This window comes from Lampetra planeri, chromosome 28 (genome assembly GCF_965212315.1).
Source record: "Lampetra planeri chromosome 28, kcLamPlan1.2.h2, whole genome shotgun sequence".
Lineage (NCBI taxonomy): Eukaryota > Metazoa > Chordata > Hyperoartia > Petromyzontiformes > Petromyzontidae > Lampetra > Lampetra planeri.
Genome location: NC_136134.1, coordinates 9,684,384 through 9,707,314, shown reverse-complemented (window position 1 = coordinate 9,707,314; position 22,931 = coordinate 9,684,384). Strand labels below are relative to the sequence as shown.

Below are 22,931 nucleotides of genomic sequence, written 5' to 3'. Positions count from 1 at the left end.
GGGTTGTAGTTATTATGGCGGGTTGGTGGCAGGGAGCATAGACGTACAGCGCAACGATGGAGTTTGCTGCACTGCCCTCTACTTCTCAGAACGTAGCCCTGTGGTCTTTGTGATGACCTCATTGATAAGCGTGGTCGTCACCCAAGCACCGTTAAGGCTGAAAAATCCTGCTTAGCTTCCAAGCTGTGATGCGATCGGGTACATTCCGTGTGATTAGGTCATAGGCAAAATTCACTGTGGCTTAAAGAGATTAAACTTTAGTGTAATGCCACAGAGCGCGTAACAAGCAGTGATATCGTAGGGCACGGCATGTTACGTGGCAGTGCACAGAGAACTCTCTGTCATACCTTAGTGATTGCACACTGGTGAACATTTACAATATTTAAGTGTCGAGGATGGTGCAAACTGAGTCTCATTGTTTAATTAAAAAATGACTTGGTATAAATGTATCTGCTTAAGTCTTCCACAGCTGACGAACAGCTCAATTCACGTGGCATAAACTGATCTATTTAACAACACATTCAATATTTAAACAGTTTCAAGGATGCACTTGGCAAAGGAGCACTTCAATCATTTTATTCGAACGTTTAGCAGTTTTAATCCAGACAACTCTACAATTTGCTTAGAAATCAACAGGCACAGTAGTTACATGTTATGTTAAATTGATTTATAAAAATCTTTGTGCATTTCACATTTTCGCGCTTCGAGTTGTTAAACTCTGGCGATGAAGTCACATGGCATATAGCCTGATCCATGTGAATATAAATACAGCATAACTTATAGATTTTAAGAAATATATTTACTTACTTTTATGCACCATGCAGTGCTTGTCTTACAAAATACTGACATATCTAAATAATAGAGGATTTACCTGCCCCATTTTATTGTACGGTGCTTCAAATATTCGCTTTGCCTTGAAATACATATTTCACCAATTAGAAGGAGCAGAGGATTATGAAGCCTTATGCAATCTTTAAGCTTTTTCATAAAGCCATGATTTTGTAACGGAAGTAGTGGGTGGTGGTCACGGAATTCATGAATTTGGATGCGAACTGTAAAGTTTTGGAATTAACTATTGAAACAAAGTTAAGTGCTTCCAGGATTGGACTGGGGTGAAAAAATAACCTGCCCTGACAACCAGGAGCAATTGACCCATGGAAATTCACAGAGCCAAGGGGACATACATAATAATTCACCCCCACAATTACAGAGATCCACAGAAACACTGAGACAGATGGACAGACACAGGGATATACACACAGGAAGTGCCACGCATATTTAAAATGCCTCACCTTGCCTGTGAATTTCACATTAAATGACCGTGATTACCGTGACAAAATCGTAGCCTTAAGTTTTGAGTTTCGCAGGCCACCGTATTCACATGGCTCACCAATGCTCGCAGTGGGGCGGAAAGAAAGGAGAATGCAGGGGACGGGAGCAGTGGGCAGCAACAACAATCCCCTACCATGAGCATATGATATGGAGAGGCAGACGGAGACACGAGGGAGAAGGGTAAGATACATGGAGAGGTTAGATAGTTTTGACTTGAAACTTTCATGACTGCAGGAATTCATATTCTTGGTTCTTTGGGTAAAGTCACGTAGATAGAAAATAAAAATAATAGATAATAAATTAAATGGAAAATAATAAAGCCCTTATAAAAAGTTGCATTTGGAGGCTTTGCCCCCCCTCTTTTCTCTCCGCCGGATGAAGACCGCTTGTGTTGCGATCGAAACGTCGTGGGTTTTTTGCTTTTATTATTTTCAATTTATTTTATATTTACTTTCCATTTTCAGATATTCTACAAAACAAGTGCAATAATTTTTAAAGGGGTCATATCAGTGGGTAATTTGCACTTTTTTGTTGTGTTCAAAGATTGGCAACTGGCATCCACTTAAAAAAATTTCCCCGAATTCCAGACTTATGCGTGATTCCGGAGTGGTGCTGTGTAGCTATCTGACGTGTGTTCAGATGTGGAGCAAGACTGATTTTTATTCCAAACAGGTGAAAGAAAAAACAACTATACCAGATTTGACATATCTAATAAAGAATGTTAATTTGAAAGAGCTTGATAAATTAGTCGGAACGTTTATTTCACTATCAATGTTTGCTGTTTTACTGCAAAGCTGCTTGTAACTCGATAAAAACTTTTTTATGTATACGGAAATAGTGCCCATTAAATATTTTTGGAAGGGATTGATGAAATAAGTTGTCCAACATATCTTAAACCCGATTATTTATTCAGATAAAAGTTGGAGGAGTTGGCTTACCCAGCAGTGATTTTCCAAAGTTTAGTTTTTTTTTAATATATATGGTAATGCGTCCTCTGCATTTTATTACGCATTTCAAAACTTCGAAGTGGAAATGACATTTCACAAATCCCATCAAGTATTATCCTCAAACTTGATGTGGCATTCAATTTTGGTATATTAGTACTTGTCTGAAATGTGCACTGTTGGGAATTTTACTTTAATTGCTCTAGTTCTCTCAGAGAATTGTAGATGTTGACAAAGACCAGAAGTTACATCTTTCAGGATAAAGCATAATTACATAATCATTCTAAGTAACTTTATATTATGAAAAAAGTCAGAAGTGCAATATCACAGGTTGGTTAACAAATACACGCATTCATTTTCATTATGTTTTGTAACTTAGTTTTGTTTGTATTTGTACACACTTTTGCTACATGGCGCATGTTGAAAAAAATCTGTCAAATACATGAACAAAACTATTAAACTTTAACAGAATCCAAAATATAACCTCGCTACAAGTTTGAGCATAACATATCATGGGCTTCATGCGATAATGGAACTTAAGTCAGTTGTGTCATACACAACATTGAAAAATGCAAATGTATGTTATTTGCATACATTTAAAAGTCAACAACTTTCATAGATTTATCATGGTCATAAACTCTACTACAAGTTTTGGTGCAATGAATCATGGGGTTTGAGATCTTTGTTTTCCCAATTCATCACTGGATTATAACCTAACTACACTGAATTGAAACAAAATCCATTAGAGGTTTTTTTTATAAAAAAAAAAATCACCGCTGTTTATGACTGGATGACAAGTTGATTCAGTAGGTTAATCGACTTGACATCGTGACTTGTTCTGTGATTGACTCCTCTGGCCCCTTAAAAAACAGCGGCCGCCCTGACATTCTGCCTCCCGAAGGTGAGAAACCGTTGACGAGCCACACCCCACGTGACGTCACCCAAGCTCTGCCCCTCGCCACCTCCCATCCAGCGGGACAGATGGTACCAAAGGGTGAGAATGTTTTTCCAACTTTTTACATGCTGTCTGATTATTCAAATTAAAACGTGTACAGTAATCCATTAATTTATATAATTGGAAATTCCAGCACTACTTTTGTTCATTTCCAATGGCCAACCAGTGGAAAAGTTATGGAATGCAATTATGCAAATGCAACATTTTGCATTGTGCAGTCAAAGCACATACAATTAATGGCAAAATAAATGTTCAACTAGTTCAAAAAGGTGTTTATTGTTCTTTGGTGGAAATGTCAAATGTGGCATTTCTGGTCAAAACATTTAAGTAACTGCTCTTGGGCCCTCTGGATATTATAGAAAACAAGTATGACAATCTGGTACAATGCATCCTGTAAGGGAGCATACTTGCTTTGTGGCATCTTGAGGTCATGCAACACCCAATTTGAAAATTAGAAATCTAGACCCAGTAAAGTGTGTGCACTTACACACTGGCCTTTACCACATTGGTATGATCAAGTCCAAAGCAGCCTCCATTACGATTACAATTATATAAACCCATCAATATACAATTTTAAATATAAATAACAAAATAAAGATTCATCTTCATGGCGAGCTTTTGTCAAATAGAAAGTAACATTTTGTGTTTTGAAGGCAATGATTAACACACTTAACAAATCGCAGATTCTGTAGAATGAAGACGATATTACAGCAAACAGTCTTTATCATAAATATATATTTTTTAATAGATTCGTATTTGTTAAACTAGATTTTACATGTTATGACATCAGTTGTCATATTTATCCTGAACAGCTTCTCAAGAATGTATTTCAGAAGGATCCTGTGTTGGAACGATTCGTTGGCCAAGTCCTTCTCAATGAGTGTTCTGCGTGTGGGAAACACCAAAATTTCTGGACAGGGGATACAATTAAAAGATAGGTCTACACAGACAGGGAAAAACCAGAGGACCCAGAGAAGAATCCATGCGATCACGGGGAAAAATATGCAAACTCCAAATATACCATGGTCTGGATCAAACCCAAGACCTCCTGTATACTCGGCGAGGTATTTACCATCTTGCCACCGTGGCGCCATAAACAAACCCATACAGTGCTGCAATCTCCTGACCACCGAGCAGCGGGGTGAAGAGAGTTTAACAAATCCACACACAGTCTGCCAGCTCTTTCCTCAAAAATGCTGGATTCCAGCTGTACGCTCCTCTACCCTTACAGAGTGTGCTGGTCACAGGTGATGTTGACATTACCCTGCTGTAACAGCACTGACTTTTAATGAATAAGACACGTTATCTTGCAGGAGCTCCTCATCTTTCTCAATCTTTTATATAGGAAGATGGATATGTTGCAGGGCTCGTATTGGGTAGTGTTTTTCCTGACCGTATGACCACGCGGGTACACGCGTACACGCCACGTAACCGGCGTTTCAGGTCCAGGCCTCTTGGTCACGTTTGCTCAGAAAGGTACCTCCATTTCCTCCGAGTTGCTGATGCGGACAAAAGACACGCACACAGTCGTACAACTTGAATGTATATTGCGCTTTTATCATTAAATAAGTAGTGTCTAGGCTGAGCCCATAAACTCACGACACGTGAGAACCCGATTTAATCCCAGGGCCTCAGTGGTGCCAGCTCAGTTCTCTAACCTCTGAACCACCTCGCCATCCATCTCAATTCAACTACTACTTAGTGGAAACTCTTGAGATCCCGTGTATTATCCTATGTGTGTCAATTTATATGCAGACCCGTGTGCCAAGCCTGCGTGTTGGCGAGCTCATGAGTGTACGGATGTCTCACCCGTGCGGACTCGGCTTGTTCCGTTTCTTCTTCCCCCGCTGGGCGGTGAGTGGCAGAGGCCCCTCAAGGGCTCCGAGTCGGTGGGGCCGGGCACTCGGGGGCGGCTCAAGGGGTCCCGGCTGGGGATAGAGCCCCAGTGGCCCAGAGAGTGGGGATACTGGGATGCTTGGAGCACTGTGCCCATGCACAGCTGTGTGTGTGCGGGCGTGTCGGAGTTTACACAAACAATAGTGTATTAGAGAAACGTTTTAATATTTAAATTTGGATTTAAGCTTAAATATACGCTGCCAAGCCTGGTGGTGCCCATTCAGACGCTGTCTTTCCGACAGACATGTTCTTCACCTGAGGACGGCTGCTTGCGTTGTGGCCGAAACGTCGTGAGAATTATTTTATTATGTTTTATTTTTATTATTTCCCTTCTACGTGACTTGACCGAAAGAACCAAGAAGATTTAAATTTGAAGTTTGAAATCAGCTGCCTCCTGACATAGTCATAGATGTTTTCCCAAAACTTAAATTGGAGAAATATATACAATTTCGTAAAAAAAATGTCGTATTGTCAAGGATTATATCTCGTATATCGCATTTAACACAAAGGCTTTCACGACCAATATCCATAAGAGGTTTCTTGGGTTAGATTAGTTGGGTGGTGGCGGGTTTAACGACACATTTATATTTACGCGGGTCTAACCCAAAAAAAACTCTTACGTATTATATCGCGGCGAGCCGACTCGGTACCCAGACTGCGCGATGCTTCCTTGTTAAGCAGCAGGGAGGCGCGACGGGGCTTGAAGTAGTTCCCGGCCACGTCCTCGGCTTCGGCACGCGTCAGCCGCTCTAGGAACCGGTCCTCCTTTGACACGCGTAGGGGTGAAGAGACAGCAGGATGGACGAGAAGCAACTTAAAAGGTGCACGCAAACCCTACTATCCGCCCGCGAGTTGTTCAGACTCTTTTGTCAGTTAAGAAAGATTAAAAACAACAGGGGTGGCCCATTCGGTCTATTCTAGCTCGTTCGGTTGTGAGTAGCAAATCGATTCCAGTATCTCATCACAGCAAGTTTAAGTTCATTTCAAGTTCATGTATTAGGTATAGCCCTGTGAGCCATTCGGCTCTTGAATCGGGTGCAATCGCAACAAACAAAAAACTAACTAAACATGAAGAAGAAAACATCTTAAAGTGACTATGCGCAAACAGAAAATCCAAGAAAAGACCGCAAAATATTGCAGAAAAAGCACCATACACCAATGCTGTGTGCAAAAATCCTAGTGGGATGCAAGTCAAACAACAACAACAACCACAAGACAACTTAGATTAAGGCCATCAGTCTAACGCTGTACTACAACAAACAAACATGGCCAAACCAAAACACGTTTTCGAAATCATCAAGAGTCCAGAGTAATGACAGCTGTGTACTTTTGCAGAAATACTGTTTAGGCAGAGAAAGCGATGGTCGATCGACAGATAACATGTTGTAGGGGAAAGTGAGTCCTCCCACGTCTTGTAAGATGCCTGATCAGCTGTTAAGAGTAGGCCAGAATATCCACTTTAATAGGGCTCTCTGGAACTTTCTCGTATGGAGCAATTTTAGCACTGCATGTTTAACTTTAACATAGAGAGTGGTGCCAATTTTGTGCTCCAGATGTATAAGTATCACTAACATATGCCAGCTCATGTGCAGCTCCTTCACAATGTGGTGGTGATAATAGTGCAGGTGATGATGACGATGCCGCTGGAGTGGGTGGTGCTGCTGCTTTGGTAGTGCTAAGGTTACGCTTAGACTAACGGAGTAAAAAATATTACAAACAAAACTGAAAGAATACGAGACGATAAAAATTTGACGAAAATAATTATTTAATGAAATCGGGATCCGTTAACGTAAGAAATTATCAATCGTTACATGACAATGTATATGTTGAACTTCTTTTGCACCGTACCTACCCAAACATGCTAAACGGACGTTCAGACCATGGTTGTGGCTGTAACCTCGCTCGCAAGCTGCTGCTGACGTGTGTGTGTGTATGCAGCCTATCACATAGGATTGCCTAGCGCCGACTGACCGGCTGATAGACTTAGCACTAGCGTTATATTCTAAAAATAGATCTTCGGTTGACGACCGAAAGTCAATATCAGTTTCGGCCGAAATCGAAACCAGACCAAAAGTTAAAAATTGACTTTCGGCCAAAACCGAAAGTAAGCCGAAAGTGGCCATTTGCCAACTTTCGGTCGGCCTCTACTGGTGGTAGCCCTGCTAATGATACAACGCGGGAGGGGGGGGGTGGTGGTGTTGGTGATGCTGGTACCGCTCCACAGGTGTGCTTCTCACGCGTTGGTGGTTCCCGTTCTCGTGCGGCGGGGTGCGACGCGAGGGCTTGGCTTGTGCACCGCCGCCACCGGCTGCACTCAACACAGGAGTTAATCGTGCGTTCGTTATTCATTCAGTCATTTTTAAATCTCGTCATAACCCCAAAAAGTGAATCGAATTGCTGGAGGGTATGGATCATTGCATGCCGATGACCACATTGCCCATAATGCGCCTGATCTTATCGGATCCCCAAAGAGGAGCAGAGTTTAAATTTGGATGGGCGACCCATAACCTGCAAGGCTACGTGATGTATGTATGTTGAACTTCTTTCGCACCCTATGTAGCAAAGTGTTAATCGGAGGTGTGGGGGAAGGGCAACGAACTAAACACAAAAGGCAGTTCTAAAGAATCGAGTTTTCAATCTAGAAGATTTAAACGTGCATAGCTCCAATAGCTTCCTAACATCGACTAGGAAGAGCATTCCAGCAGAAGCACATCTGAAAGTGCGTGATGGTCTCCCAAATTTGTGGTTGTAGGGAGGCCCTTATTTAGCAGTGGTAGCAAAAGGGCTGTACTTGTACACATACGTGAAGCATTACATGCCGAGCTGACAAGACAATTGAGACAAAGCACTGCAAAGTTAATTGGAAAAATTGTCCTTTGACAGAGGACTGACTAGTAAAGGTGGGGGAGGCCTTTTCCTGACTGACAGCCCTCATCCAGCAGTGGAGCTACAAAAGGGCTGTGCATGCCCGGAAGAGGAGGTACCTCCACATTTTACCTGGCGGCAGGGAGGTGCGCGTGACGACCATCTCGGGCAGCCTCCAGGCCTGTGCGTCCTCGTCCCACGTGGCCTCGCTGCGCACGCGCTCCAGGTTGGCGTAGTTGCAGTCGCGCCGCAGGCACGGCGCCACGCGCTCCAGAAGTTGCTGCTGCAGCCGCAGCTCACGCTGCTGCCGCCGGATCGTGTCCAGGTAGTCGCGCCGCTCGCTCTCAAACTCCTGCTGGATGTCGCTGATATCCGCCTGCGCGGCTCGCAGCTGCAGCACGCGGGCGTCCGAGCAACCCGGTTAGCGGTGCCACGGGACGGTTCCAAGTACAGAATGGGTCTCGGATGTAGAAATGTGGTTTCTTATATAGCGAGGGTGGAGACCTCTGGCCCACGGGTCACAGGCAGCCCACAACTTCCATTTCATATGGCGCATTGTCACAACTTGGCAATGTTCTGCAAATGCTTATTTATGTTTTATCACTTTTAACACGTAGGCTTCCGTGATCAATAGCCGTAAGTGGTTTTATGGGTTAGGTTGCGCAAATATGAATGCATCATTAAACCCGCCACTCGAATTGTAAATGTTGTGGGTTTACTCTCCAACACACCGGTGTGCTGAACTAGAAGCTAATTGGTATGTTTTGTTTGTGAAAAACCTTACTAATTGGCCGTTTTGGATGGTGGCGGGTTTAACGACACATTTATATTTACGCGATCTCACCCAAAAAACCTGATGGATTATGTTTTATCGCTGCAAACAACTTGGCCGCACTAAAAAGGGAATATTTTAGACCTGGAAAAATAGCGGCCGACCGCTTACCTTCTTGCGGCCCTTGTTGAGCTGCCGCTCCTTCTCCTCCGCCTCGTCCCTCATGGAGTCAAAGACGCGCATCACCACCTCGTCGCTGTCGCCCGTCCCTTCGCCGTCGGCCTCGTGGTCCAGGCGCAAACTCTCCATGAGTCGCCGGTGCCGCTCGTCCGCCAGGCGCCGGCGCTCCTTTCGCCGCTCGTGCAGCTCGGGGTTGTGGGCCTGCTCCCCGCCCACGACGTCGCGCTGGAGCGAGCTCAGCCTGGGAAGCAAGGCGAGAAGCGCACGGCGGTGCTCGCAACAGCCGGCCTGGTAAACTAACATCATGAAAAGGGCTGATCACCACCGGCACCTACAACACTACCAAACCACCAAAATCACCAGGGCTATCAACCCTAGCACCAGCAGTAGCACAAAAAGCACCAGCATCATGATGTACACCACAAGCCCTAATTTAATGCTAAGGGATTGCAGAGAGCAACCTGAGACAATGCAAACCACGCTATCAAGAACATAATCACCAACTCCAGGGGAGATCTTCCAGTTTCAAATTACCCCGCAAGTAATGGTCCGTTTTGAACCATATGTATAGCCGATGCAGCTATCTCCTCCAGCGCCATTGCCGTCACTAAATCTCAAACCGTGCATCACATAGAAACAGAACTGCCTGCTTAGATCAGTTGCTGGCATTGTTTTAGATATTCACCAGGTGACTCCTGAAGCAGGCCACCGACTCAAACACGCCATAAGCATATTCAGGTTGCTGATCCCTCAATTATAAACAATTTTCATGTTCCCCAGTTAAGGCCCACTGAGCTATATTGCTATTTCAGAAATGACCGGACCACAAATGATAGATCAACGAAGTGGCGAATCATGCGGAAATATATAGCAGCCAAATACTCTAAATGTATGTTTCTGAATGTGGAGGGAAAAACCAGAGGACCTGAAAAAAATCCACGCAAACCAAAGGGAAAGATGAACATGCAAACTCCAAATATACAGGCATGGGGATTGAACCGATGTCTCGTGCATACCAGGCGAGAGGGAGTTACCATCTGGCCAGCGCAGCACCTCCCCTACCATACGAAAGGTAGAAGCTCTGCATCTGCCTCCCCCGCTCATTCCAGTACCTGCCAGGGTCCTACCTGCGTAGCACCTCCTCCTTCTCCAGCAGGGCAATGGTGCTGGGCTGATCGGCAGCCTCTGCCTCCACCTCTGCCTCCGATTGCGTGCCCTCCCTCAGCTCCTCCACGCTCTTCACACTGTTGATGTGACGCGCTACCTGCGCGCTGGCCGCTCGCACGTCCGGAATCTGTGGGAGCAGAAAAACGCGTGGAGTGAATGGAAGGGCACGGTTTTCGCAGCGCACTCGTGTCCTCCCATACTCAAAGCAAGCCAGTGACTTCCCCCTCGACTACTGTTTACAGCTCTGAACCAGTGGAAATTCCACATTCCTATGACAAGGGCAGAGTCTAGTCCGAGAACAACCACAGTTGGCTTCCCAACAAAGTGGTACTTATTTACGATGAGTCATCCCCCAACTCGGAATTGAACTAGCAAACCTTCCGATTACAATCTGTTAGCTCTACAGCTGAGTCACCTGACTGGATACTCAATAAACTGCCATGTAATGGAATTACTATGATTATAAATACATTGTTATAAAAAATGTATATTTTTGTACGTTCACTTCAAAATTTTAACAATTACTCCCAATGTGAGTCAGGGGAAGGCGTGGACTGAGACCCATTTGGGCCCCGTGCAAAGGGATGTCACACCGGGTGCGTCACAAGACGTAACGCGTTCTGACATCATCGTGAGGCACGTGCTCCTATCCTCATTGGGACCTACGGCTGTGCCCAATAGCCCTCGTGGTCTCAGTGTGCCCCAGGTACCCATATCCTCTTCATCTCTACCACTGGCTATTGCAAGAGGCTTCGCGTAAAGCTGCGGGGAGGGGGTGGTGGCTTGGCAGGTGAGGAAGCATCTACTGAACTTTCGCACTGTTACCTGTGCTTGGGGCAGCGCCCGCTCCACGCTCGTCAGCGCCCGTGGGGCAGCTGTGCCCGGCCTCTCCACCTGCTGCTCGCGCTTCACCTCCGCTTGCACCTCCGCTTGCACCACCACCGCTATCACCAAATGCAAACACACGGCTTCAATCATGTGTTCTTTTTAGAAATGGTGTATCTGCTAATGATCATTAGGCATGCAATAAATCGTCAATTAAAATAGATTCTTATGATCAGGATTAATATATCAAATGATGCATATTAGTACAGATTGTTTCATGAAAATGTACAATTATGTTGATGTGACTTTACACGTAATAGAACAATGAGATAGAACAAACTATTTTTCATTATCAAATAAACTTGACAAATGAGTAAAAAAATAAATCAAATTGCAGTTGGACGATTTGAGTATTTACGGAGAGAGAGAGGTTTGGGAGGCGTGGTGAGTGAGCCGTTGTGGATGTAAATGTCTGGGAAGAGTGGCGAGTGACTGAGTGGGGAGGTAGAGAGGTCTGGCCTGAGTGGTGAAGGGCATTCTGCACCGGTGAGGCGCTCCTCCACTGTGGTGAGCTTCTTCTCGTAGGAGACACGCAGGGTGTCCAGAGCCTCCTCCAAGCGTGCCTTGGAGCGCTGCTGGGCCTCAAAGTCTCCCCGCACGCGCGACAGCCGCTCCTCGTACTCCTGGTGGGGGGGGCCCGGCCAAATTGTGGTCATGAGACGCAAACGCACAAAGGTGGCGAATGGCTGGGTGAGCGGGGAAGAGAGCCCTGGGATTATTGGGGACGGGCTGCACAAGGCGAGAGGAAAAAGGGCCTTTGTGCATAATGCTGCATTGCATTTACTGCAAGTGGTTGTCAGATTTTATTGAGTACTTTTTTGGGAAAGCCATACCAAGGTGTCTAAAGAACAGTTACTAATCAGTGTATTACCTGCTATGACATGGATGCTGACGAAAAAACTGCAACAAGTGTGTTAAGAAGCATGCAGAGATGCACGCTTGGCATTACACTGAGAGAAAGAGTAAACAGATGGGTTTGGGCAGGACACGTTGCTGGAAAGTTGGCCGGTAGGCACGTACCTGTCGAATCTTCTGCCTTTCCTTCTCAATTTCAGCTTGGTGATCGACAGCTGCAATGACTTCCTCCTTTGCTCTTGGTACCTCTGCTTTAAAGACACAAGTGGAAATTCTTGGAATTATTTATGCTTTCACAGCTTAATACAGTCATAGTGTTGCACCTGGAAAGCTAAGTTTCTGGAGTCGAGCACGAACCACATCAGCGCCCATCCAGACAATGCAACTACAGAATGTCCAAGAAATACTGGGTTCAGGAGTGGGGTGACCTGGTATATATCTATATTCTAAACAGAACCACATTAAGTCCATGAATACTACATTATTCCATTTACAACTTCTGTTATTTACATGATCAAAATATTACAATATAATAGGCGGTAAAACCACCGATGAAATCAACGAAAACCTCTATTTTGGAACGCACAATACAATGCCTCAGTAGTTACTACACCGTACAGTATTAGCCTGGGACTGCCTTGCGCGTGAAGTCTAAGCAGTACGAAGCCACAGCTAACAACAAGCCACCATCACTTTGTACACTAACATTTTTTTACTTTTATACGCCCATTTTTTATTTGCCCCCAATTTTTTTTTACTTTTTAGGGTTATCCTTACCCCCCCTCCCAAAAAAAGACACTATTTGCAGGCCACAGTAATATGCAGCCACATTATTTTAAGGAAGTAATACATTGCAGAATAAGGGAGGCTTGCTCAAGTTTTCTGAGGATGGGTTGGGGTGTGAGGGGGTTGGGGAGGGAGGGTGGGGGGGGTGCAGGTTCTGACCAGATCGGCCGGGAGCTGCAACCTGTCCCTGGAGCAAGGCCTTGAGGCGGGTGATTTCCTCGCGGTACTCGCGCAGCATCGCGTCCTTGGGGTCCTCGTTGACACGCGGGCGGTTGCGGATGCTCTTGGCGCGGTTGGCATAGCGCAGAGTGCTCAGCGACTCCTCGTAGTTGTTGTCGGCGGGAGAGATGCACGCCACCATCAGCGTCTTGGTGTTGCCGCCCAGGGAGTCCTTGCGAGCGCCATCGCACGTTGTCAACGAGGCCACGTCAGTCTCAACACTCCCGATCACTCCACTGGCTCCCCATCCAATCCCGATCAATTTCAAGATCACTCACCCCGTCTTCAAGTTGCTCCGTAAAATTGCCCCTGAATACCTCTCCCCCACCCTCATCTCGCTCGATTTGCTTCCACGCACACTCTGCTCCAGCATGCAAGACTTTCTGTGGAAGCCCCCAGTCGACCTTTGCTCAGTGCGAGGTTGCCCATTCTCCTCTGCTGCCCCCATAGTTTGTAACGTTCTTCCCCCAGCCATCCATGCTGCTGACTGCCTGCCCTTGTTCATATCCCGCAGCAAGACCTTGTTTTTCACCTCGACCTAAGACAGAGTGCTTCTAGCTGAATAATACGTGCCCACTTTTTATGTACAGCGTCTTGATATGAAGTTGAATTCATACGCGATATAAATACAATTGTACTGTTATCGTCAACCTTGTTAATATTTCTTCTGTCGCAATTCATCACGATCACCATTACCATCATCGTCAACAGAGAACATAGCAAGTGTCCTGACTGCAGCATGGATAATCTAAAGTACAAGAGTTGTGTTTGGACTTCAATAAACACCTGCATCGTTGACTGGCTTTTTGTTTTGACAGATCAACATTTCAACGCGATTACACCGTCATCCGCATGTTATGTACATGTATAAAACATTGAGTATTGAATCGACAAATGAATCACAGGCGAATTAATCAATATATGCCTACCTAGAACATGTGCTGTCCTTTTCTCAATCTACTGCTTATGAGGTGGGCCTGCCCATGATTTAATTTGCCCATTCTTCATGCTGGTAAAGTGCCTTTGGCGCTGTTACACTACCATGGCCACATTCCCAGCTGTCATTTGTTTACTGCAATGGATGATGAATGGCCTGCATTCTCATTATCTTACATCACCTTGTCCAAACACGTACACTCGCGCAACTCGCTGGTATTACATCCGTTGCTTTTTGATTTGCCCGCTTTTAAGGTGAAGGCCATGTCCTCCCAAATAACAAATCTGCACTTAAGAAACGCAATCACCTTTTTCAAGCGTTTGGTGTATTTTCGCTCAATGCTTGCCCTAATTTTGGTTCTTTTGCAAGCAGAACTCATGGGACAAATAAAGCATCTTTCAATAAACCGACAGCAAATTAAAACAGAGTGGCCATTTTGGGATGGGGGGCGCACCTGCAGTAGCCGCGTGAGCTTGGAGTCGCGGTATGGCACATGCTTGGAGCGCCCATCCACTAGGGCCGAGATGACGTTTCCGAGTGCTGACAGCGACAGGTTGATCTTCGTGGCCTCCTTGAGGCGGTCGCCCTGCGCGCCGGTCTTGGACTGGCGCTCGCTGCCCGCCAAGTCCACCAAGTTCAGCTTGCCTGCGCGGATGTGGTCTTCGCCCTGATCGTCTGCAGCGCCAGCAGATGGCAGCACGGGGGTTACATTTTGCGAGGCGCGGAGCTCAGAAATGGGGGGGGGAGGTACGGACATGGCCGCTCGTGCGTATTTGCAGTTCTAGAGTTCGAGTTCTGCGGTCACCCTGGTTAATACTGCGAGTGTATTAACGCAAAATACGCACCATCTGCTTCACAGCAGATGTTAAAGATCGCATGACATTTCTAAGAACAATAGGCCGTGCGTGCCTGGCCTGTTTCACAGTCCAAAATTTCTAAACTCGAAAGGGTACTCGCAAATCACTTAATTTGACATTGCAACATTACCTCCTACTGGCAGACTACTCGTCTGTGATACATAAAACTTACATGGTACCCTTGGATTTGAAGAATGGCTTGAATACCAAATGTACTAATTATGATTAAATAGGTGACAGCAGTGTGTATACCCAGGTGTAAGTGTTCAGTGCAGTGGGATATGCCCATGAAACATGGAAAGTGCAGAAAGATGTGATGAAAAGACAAAATGCTTTTTGAGATGCGGTCTTTCAGGAGACTCGAAGTAAGCCGGTGTGATAAGACTGAAGATGTCCTGAGAAAGCATTATTTTTTTTATAAAACCACGACAAGCAACAATTACTTAGAAGTCTGATGACAGAGAAGGTGGCATATGCAATGTCCTAAGGTCAGCTGGAGATATGAAGAGGATGATTCTGCGAGGGAAATGGAAGAGAAGAGGGGAAGAGGGAGAAAACAGATCAGCTGGTGGGACATTGTCATCAGCCAGGTGAGACTCTCCATGAGAGACACTGAATATTGCAAATGAAAGCATGTCACGGACATCGACCCTTTGTCATGAGCATCAAACTCGATAGTACAACAGTAGCTAGATTATCTATCTAGTACAATATACATTGGAATTTAGCTCATGTGATCTGAGTAACTAATTTGACATCTCACAATGTGATTACTCATTTTATAAACCCCGAAGTGTCGGTAGTCAAGAGCCGAATGGCTCACAGGGCTATACCTAATAAATTAACTTGATACTGATATTTAAACTCGCAGCACAATTGGTAAATAACTGGTGGGGAAATAATGAAGCTCATAATTAACACGAAAAAAGAAAACCGCACATTTCATAAAATGTTATCTACACAGGATGCACTTGCAAAAGAAAGCAAGGCATGCAGACATGTGAGAGTGCCAAACCTAGTGGGATATAAGGTGGCCAGAAGGTGGCAGTACAACAGGCAGATTCATGAACCTGCCTTGGCAGACTTTTGACCGTCATCTGCGTGTCTGCACGTGTTTTCTCCGAGAACTCCCTCCATAAAAGCCTAAGCACTGCTTAAATTAAACTGGCCCAACATCCTAATGCAGGACTGTTCAAAAAGTATTGAGATCAGTGAGGCCTTCCTGGATAAATAAAGAATAACACTTCAAAAACATGCCAAATGCTGAGAATCAAAGATGCTTAATTTTTACGAAAATATCACACTTATCCTTTAATAACAGATCTCAACAGACTCTCAACACAGAAAAATAAACCACACACATGGCATACAAAAAAACTAAATCAAGGGGAGAAAGCGAGAGTGCCCAGGGAATGCTAAAGATAGAGTGCAATTGCCATACCAGTGGTGCACATCTCCAGGTGGATGCTGAAGATGGAGTGCGAACGCGACGAGTCTTTGTTCATTAGCGTGGCGCCCGTGGCGCGGTTACTCCAACCCGCCTGCATGATGCGCTCGCACTCCGCCACGCTGTGCACCGTGTGCATGGACAGGTCGCGCACGTACACGCCACGCTCGGGGTGCTCCTTCAGCTGTGGGTCCCATGCAAAGGGCACAACAGGTGCATAAATTGGCATGGGGAAAGGAGGCACGGGGGAGACGCAACAGGGATTGGTGGCACGGCGGGGAGCGGAGACACGGGGACTCGAGGGGGGATCGGTGGCACGGGGAGAGGAGACATGGGGATGCAAGGTGGCACAGGGGGAAGTGGGAGTACAAGTGAGACAAGTGGGAAATGCGGTTGTGAATAAAACGTTTGTGGAGAGGGTAGAGGGGAAGTGATTGGAAGTGAGAGAGAAGAGGGAAGCAGGACAATGACATGCACGGAGTTGAATAGTGATGATGATGAACTGTAAAAAATGTCTGCAAAAAATGCCGTAAAAGAAATCAATTGAGATCTTTTTTGTTATTATTTTGGTGTGGAATATTACATAAAGTCAAAAAAATGTAATATCATGAAGAAAAAAAGTCACATGCATTAGGATGCGTGTATGAATGAACAAACCCCTCACCCACCTCAAGCCTCTGCTTCGTGTCTTTTCCAAGCAAATCTCTTATCTCCTCATTGTAGATTTCCAGATACGAGGCTCGGAAAAGGAACTTGGTGTTTTCCGCGCACTGCAAGGCAAAAACTATGATTTATTTCCAACGCGAATGACACATCACATTTAATTGACAATCTCATCTCTGCAAAATGGCCCGATTCTTTTTTCAAGCCATTGTATTTCAAATGCAATGCTAATTTAATGCAGCTGCTATCCTTACTGTTATAATGGATGTCAACGGACTCTCACCCAGCAGAGTTAAAATTTTGATTGAAAACTATTCTCTTTTGAACTGCTTTTTGTGTTTAGTCAGTTGTACTTCAGCCCTGCACCTCCGATTAGCACGGTTGGCGACGTACAGTGCAATAGAAGTTCAACATACATAAAAGAAATCAAAGGCAGAAAACAAAACGTGAAGCGAGAAGTTGGCAAGGCAGCAAGAGTGGCAAGGGATGTAGGCAGCGCACATCTCCAGGTGGATGCTGTCGATGAAAAATATTCCAATTGCAGTTATTCCTCTTGACATTTGCTTTAAATTCAGGGCACAAATAACCAAATTGAGAATTAAAAACTGTGTTGTGTTGCACAAGCTTTACTGTGTTGAGACACAGGTACTGTAAACACCACTGAAATTTACAAAAAGCTAAAAGTGGCACTAACGAAATTCCAGAGGTGCGATTACGAGTAGGATTACGGGTTAACAGCTGATAGGCTTGTTGTCAGCGGCATGGCTAGCACTAGTGGCCAGTTGGATAGTTGGTTATGGTTGGGGTCAATGAAAGACTAGTTTTCTAGTTGGTAGGGGGTAGTAGTAGTCGGTTGGCTGGGCAAGGAAGGTTAAGGTCAGGGCTAAACTATAATTGGCAATCGCGCTCTGCCCCAAAATGGGTGACGACCCCCATCCTATCCTCAATGTAACCTATAGCTTTTCCAGATTTTGCTCTTAATTTTTGTTGCTTAAAGTGCGACATCTGAATTATTGTTCTTGGTGCTGACAACGACCATGACCGTGTCTATGGCAGCCAGAACAAGGCACACACCTGTATGCTCTCGAAGATATGCTCGAACGCACGCGGGATGACGCCTCGCTGGGCAGATGGCTCCGATACGCCCTGCATGGTAAAAGACTTTCCGCAGCCCGTCTGTCCGTACGCAAACACCGTCCCATTGTAGCCCTCCACCACGCCCTGGTCAGAGTCAACACACCACCACCTTCTTTAGCGACAGGTTCATAGCCACACATCAATATGAAAGCCCGGCGTTCGATTTGTCCATCAACTAAATAATAAGATCCCTTCAGAAGGCCTGAAGCAAAAGGTTATAGGAAGTGGACCCCCCCAGATATGGGGGTAAAAAGTTGACCAACAGGTTTCCAAATGATTTCGACCCCCCCACCCAAAAAGAAATAATGTATTTTGTAGACATATGCCTACACACCCTACATATATAAATCAGTAGTGTCTGCACACATTGGGGGGGGGGGGGGAGAAGGGGACACCAGTGAGGCACAAAGCGCTGAGAAGCCCTCCGCAGGCAGCGACAGGTCGCCGGTTCTTGTGAAAAAAATGGGGGATGTTCTGCTAGAGCAGTGGTTCTCAACTTTATTTGGCTTCTATACTCCTTGTTGAATTTTGTTTCAACCGAGTACCCCCTTTCCTCACCAAACATGGTTCTGAGAAATAAATGTATGAAAAACGAACATCAATAATGTAAGCATATTAAGCTCACCTATACCCCCTGGAACATTTCCACATACCCATGGTTGAGATCCACTGTGCTAGAGTATGATTCCGGATGGTTATTGTTTAGATTGCAGATAGTATCCACAAACTTCACTCCCCACTTGGTCAAGAAGTAGAGGAGTTATATTATACAATAATTACCATATTCCACAAATTATGATGCTCTGGAAAATAAGATGCACCCGATGCTTGTACCCAGAGTCAAGACATACCCCCAACTAATGCTTTAAAATACAATGAGAAAGAGTCTTATAATACAAAGAATGCAGTATGACAATCTCCACATTCAATGGCTACGGACTCAGTATTGAGCCTACTGTTCACACACTTCTCTGTAATTAAAGTTGCATAATCAGCATTTGTCTGCTTTGTTGAAGGGAGAAAAACACAGACTCAAAAATATCACGATTGTTTTGTCCAAAATGTTGTGGGTGTCTCGTAGCCATGTCTAAATATGTTGTGGATGTCTGAAGTCCCACGATACCCACAGAGGCTGCACCGTTGCTTTAGGGGGCACCGGTGGGATATTAATTTCCTTTGTGCGAGGGCTTTAAGTTGACCCTTCTCATGTTTTCTTTATACAGCCCCTAACAAGCTTCCTCTAATTGGTCCTTTATGCGTACAGTGTTAGAAAGCCCTTCAAAACGGAATTCATTTTTTGCCACTTCAGTCCGGCACTGGAGTAAAATGAAACAACAAAAATGCCTTCTTGAAATGTCTTTGGGTAGGAAACTTACCAAACCACGATGAACTTGGCCATATAAAGTGGTGCTTGTTCTGTCCGCATCCTTGTAACATTAGTTGCCATATATATCATGAGCCAAGACTTACACAGGAACATCTAATATATTTGCACTGATTCGTGAATAGTAAGAAGATAATCCTTTTCAAAATGTGCTTTTATTTTTTGACAATATTTTAAGGTTCATTGCACAATGTTTCAAACCACTTCACTCTAAATCAACTCCGAGCTCATAGCTTCTCTGAAACTAAGCAGGTTGAGCCTGTTTAGTGCTTGGATGGGTGGCCTCCAGGACTTGCATGGGACTGTATTGTAAAACTGGTCCTGCGAGGTAGTGAGATGGCAGTACTGCATTGAGGTTATCTGCGAGTTACCGGATTTCCTCTCACATGGCATTCATTCATGGAATTAGCCAAACAATGGAGGAACCCTCCCGAAAAGGAATAATTAGACTTTTGACTCATTGAGGCTTTCTTGTGTAAACAATTGGTATTTATTTTAATAAACCAAGCACACGAACTTAACAAATCCTGAAGAGTATTTCTCATCAGCAAAGCTTGCCTGCACAATGAACAATCGACAATATTACTATGATTCGGATGAATAACTCAATTAGGCTTTCCTAGATAAATATTATTGCACTGTATTATTAGCCATATTAGAGGTTTGTTTTGGGTTAGATCGCGTAAATATGTGTCGTTAAACCCGCCACCACCCGACACAGCCAATTAGTAAGGTTTTTCATGTAAACAAAACATGACAATTCATTACTAGTACAGCACATCGGTGTGTTGGAGAGTAAACCCACAACATTTACAGTACGACGTTTCGCCAGTAATTACAACTAGCATCATCAGGCGACAGCCAGATTTTGTGGAAAAATTCTGTTTCAGGTGGATTTTGTGAATGTTGTGGGTTTACTCTCTGTACTAGTAACGGATTGGCTACGTTCTGTTTACGTGACAAACCTTACTAATTGGCTGTGTCGGGTGGTGGCGGGTTGAACGACACATTTATATTTACGCGATCTAACCCAAAAGAAATACTCTCATAGATAATATTGGTCGCGAGACTTTATTATCATTATAAACCCATCGCTCTGCATTGCAGGGCTGTCAAGGTTAGCGACGTCTTGACTTGCCATTCAGAGGTTGCCTTTAAAACCACCGTGACGAGGCACTTGAACCAGTGAACACGTTTCTTTAAAATCCCTCCCTCGTCTGTCCAACTCGCAACAACAACTAGCAAATATGCACATCGCATCGTGTGGTGGGGTAAAGTGTGGGCAATGCCCACCTCTTCCAAGACGTATTAAGACCTCGTTTAAGTGGAGGCCCTTCCACTAGCAGCGGCGTGTCCAAGCAATAATTTAGTATTTACATTATATTAGTGCTGCTATACATTTCCACATAATCACAAGCCACTTCGTTAAGATATCATTTGTGGCCAGATCGCTTCTGAAAAAGAAGCTAACAGCTAAGCGGGCTTTACCTGGTAATATAAAAAATGTTGTTTCATTTGTACGTTTATTGTAACGTTCTGACACGCCCCGACAGGACATCTGTGAGAAAGAGCTTCATAGCTCATCGGATTCCTCCAGTATAAAATAAATATTCGCATTATGAATTACGGGGCTGTAGCTTTACCATCTTGTCTAATAATAAAAAAATGTTTCATTAGACATTGTAATATATGGGGGGGTGGAGGGGGGGTGGAGGGAGCTCTACCTCGACCAGCGGGTAGGCGATGTCGTTGTAGATTTGCTCCGTGCTGCTCTCTATGAAGTATGTGCCATCGAAGGTGAACTGTTTGGGTTCATCCCCGGACCCGGGCTTCTGAATGAAACACTGGCCCCGCACCGTGTCCATGCTCACGACCACCTTACAGCCCAGGTTCTTCTCGCGTTCGTTCGTGGGCCGGCATCGAACCACCACCTTCACTGCCTCGGCCGCCATGGCTTGAGGCAGCCAGTGGAGGTAGGGGGGGGGGGGAGTTCAAGTTCATGTTAATTTATTAGGTATAGCCCTGTGAGCCATTCGGCTCTTGAATCGGGTGTAACCGCAACAAACAAAAAACAAAAACATGAACAAGAAAACATCTTAAAGTGACGATGTGCAAACAGAAATCCAAGAAAAGACAGCAAAATATTGCAGAAAAAGCACCGTACACAAACACTGTGTGCAAAAATCCCAGTGGGATGCAAGTCAAACAACAACAACAACCACAAGATAACTTAGATTAAGGCCATCAGTCTAACTCTGTACTCTGTACTACAACAAACAAGTAGTGGTGGTGGTGGTGTGATTGATTGTGCTAATGTGCGTGAGAGTTGAATAGTCCGTGCGACCGATTAGCAAGTGAGTGACTAATGTGTGAAGTTAATTCTAGATTTGAAGCTTTCGTGACTGCAAGGATTCATACGTTTAGGTTTTTTCGGTAAAGTCACGTAGGTAAAAATAAATAATAAAAATATATAATAAAAATAATATTTTATTTTTTCTTATAATTATTTTATGATTATTAATTTTTACCTACGTGACTTTACCGAAAAAAACCTAAGAGTATATAATGTGTGAAGCTCGTGGTCAATAGTTGGTGTCAAAGTGGCAGGAGATGAATCTGCCCGTGCGTGAGATGAACCTAAGAAGCAACCGCTGTTGTTTACGCGCGATTGACGAACCCACTGGTTTGCGATGTAGTGTAACATAGTAAGAGTGGCCAGCAAGTGTGTGTGTCGCAAGGCTCGAGCGAGAGACCTCGTCAATAACCGAGGGTAAATAAGAGTGGAGGGTAACAAAATCGCGTGCGTTCGCCAATTACAAAGGCGGCCCTTAAAACTTTCACGCCTCCGCTGTAAGATCCTGGCCGAATGTTTATATCTATATTCAGACGGCTAACCCGTTCGTGTGTACAAACTTGCACCCTTGTACATAGGCCGACGTGAGTATTGTGACACGTGTATAGTATACGTTACACGTGGACGTAACGCAATTTGCTGTGACATAAAAATAAATAAGTGAGCCTGAGCAAGGCCTCGGCTTCTGTTGGCCGCCCTGGTTCCCGTTTTCGCATCGCAGCTCAATCGCAACAATGTCGATAACAGTTCACGTTGCTATAAAAATAAACATTCGGTTATATAACACTGCATTTTAAAGGAATATAATCATCAAATATTGTAACGCCGTTACACGATCCCATACCTTGAGCCGGGTGAAGGCGTCACGGTCGCTAGGCGACCGGGGCCCCGGCCGTCGCCTAGCTCGTCGCCCATTGGTCAAACCGCGGACAGGCGGCACCGCCCATTGGTCAAACGGCGGACAGGCGGCACCGCCCATTGGTCAAACCGCGGACAGGCGGCACCGCCCATTGGTCAAACCGCGGACAAGCGGAACCGCCCATTGGTCAAACCGCGGACTGGCGGAACCGCCCATTGGTCAAACCGCGGACTGGCGGAACCGCCCATTGGTCAAACCGCGGACTGGCGGAACCGCCCATTGGTCAAACCGCGGACTGGCGGAACCGCCCATTGGTCAAACCGCGGACAGGCGGAACCGCCCATTGGTCAAACCGCGGACAGGCGGAACCGCTCATTGGTCAAACCGCGGACTGGCGGAACCGCCCATTGGTCAAACCGCGGACTGGCGGCACCGCTC

At 45.2% G+C, this 22,931-nt stretch overlaps 1 protein-coding gene across 3 annotated transcripts; it reads right to left on the bottom strand.

Annotated features, from left to right (window-relative positions):
- Nucleotides 1-562: 562 nt before the first annotated feature.
- On the bottom strand, nucleotides 563-22,549 carry LOC144728412 (kinesin-like protein KIF17). 3 transcript variants are annotated; one of them, XM_078607838.1, is made up of 17 exons: nucleotides 22,479-22,549; nucleotides 21,006-21,235; nucleotides 17,835-17,981; nucleotides 16,766-16,867; nucleotides 16,092-16,281; nucleotides 14,248-14,468; nucleotides 12,797-13,028; nucleotides 12,017-12,102; nucleotides 11,481-11,619; nucleotides 10,937-11,055; nucleotides 10,072-10,238; nucleotides 8,936-9,185; nucleotides 8,125-8,383; nucleotides 7,365-7,435; nucleotides 5,748-5,892; nucleotides 5,041-5,230; nucleotides 563-4,730 (listed from the first exon to the last, which is right to left on the bottom strand). In XM_078607838.1, the coding sequence occupies exons 2-17, from the start codon at nucleotides 21,231-21,233 to the stop codon at nucleotides 4,700-4,702; spliced, it is 2,577 nt and encodes an 858-aa protein (XP_078463964.1). In that variant the 5' UTR covers nucleotides 21,234-21,235; nucleotides 22,479-22,549; the 3' UTR covers nucleotides 563-4,699. The 3 variants fall into 3 exon arrangements, with proteins under 3 accessions (XP_078463964.1, XP_078463966.1, XP_078463965.1); XM_078607840.1 differs by having other exon boundaries at nucleotides 5,778-5,892; XM_078607839.1 differs by having other exon boundaries at nucleotides 12,017-12,099.
- Nucleotides 22,550-22,931: the final 382 nt, after the last annotated feature.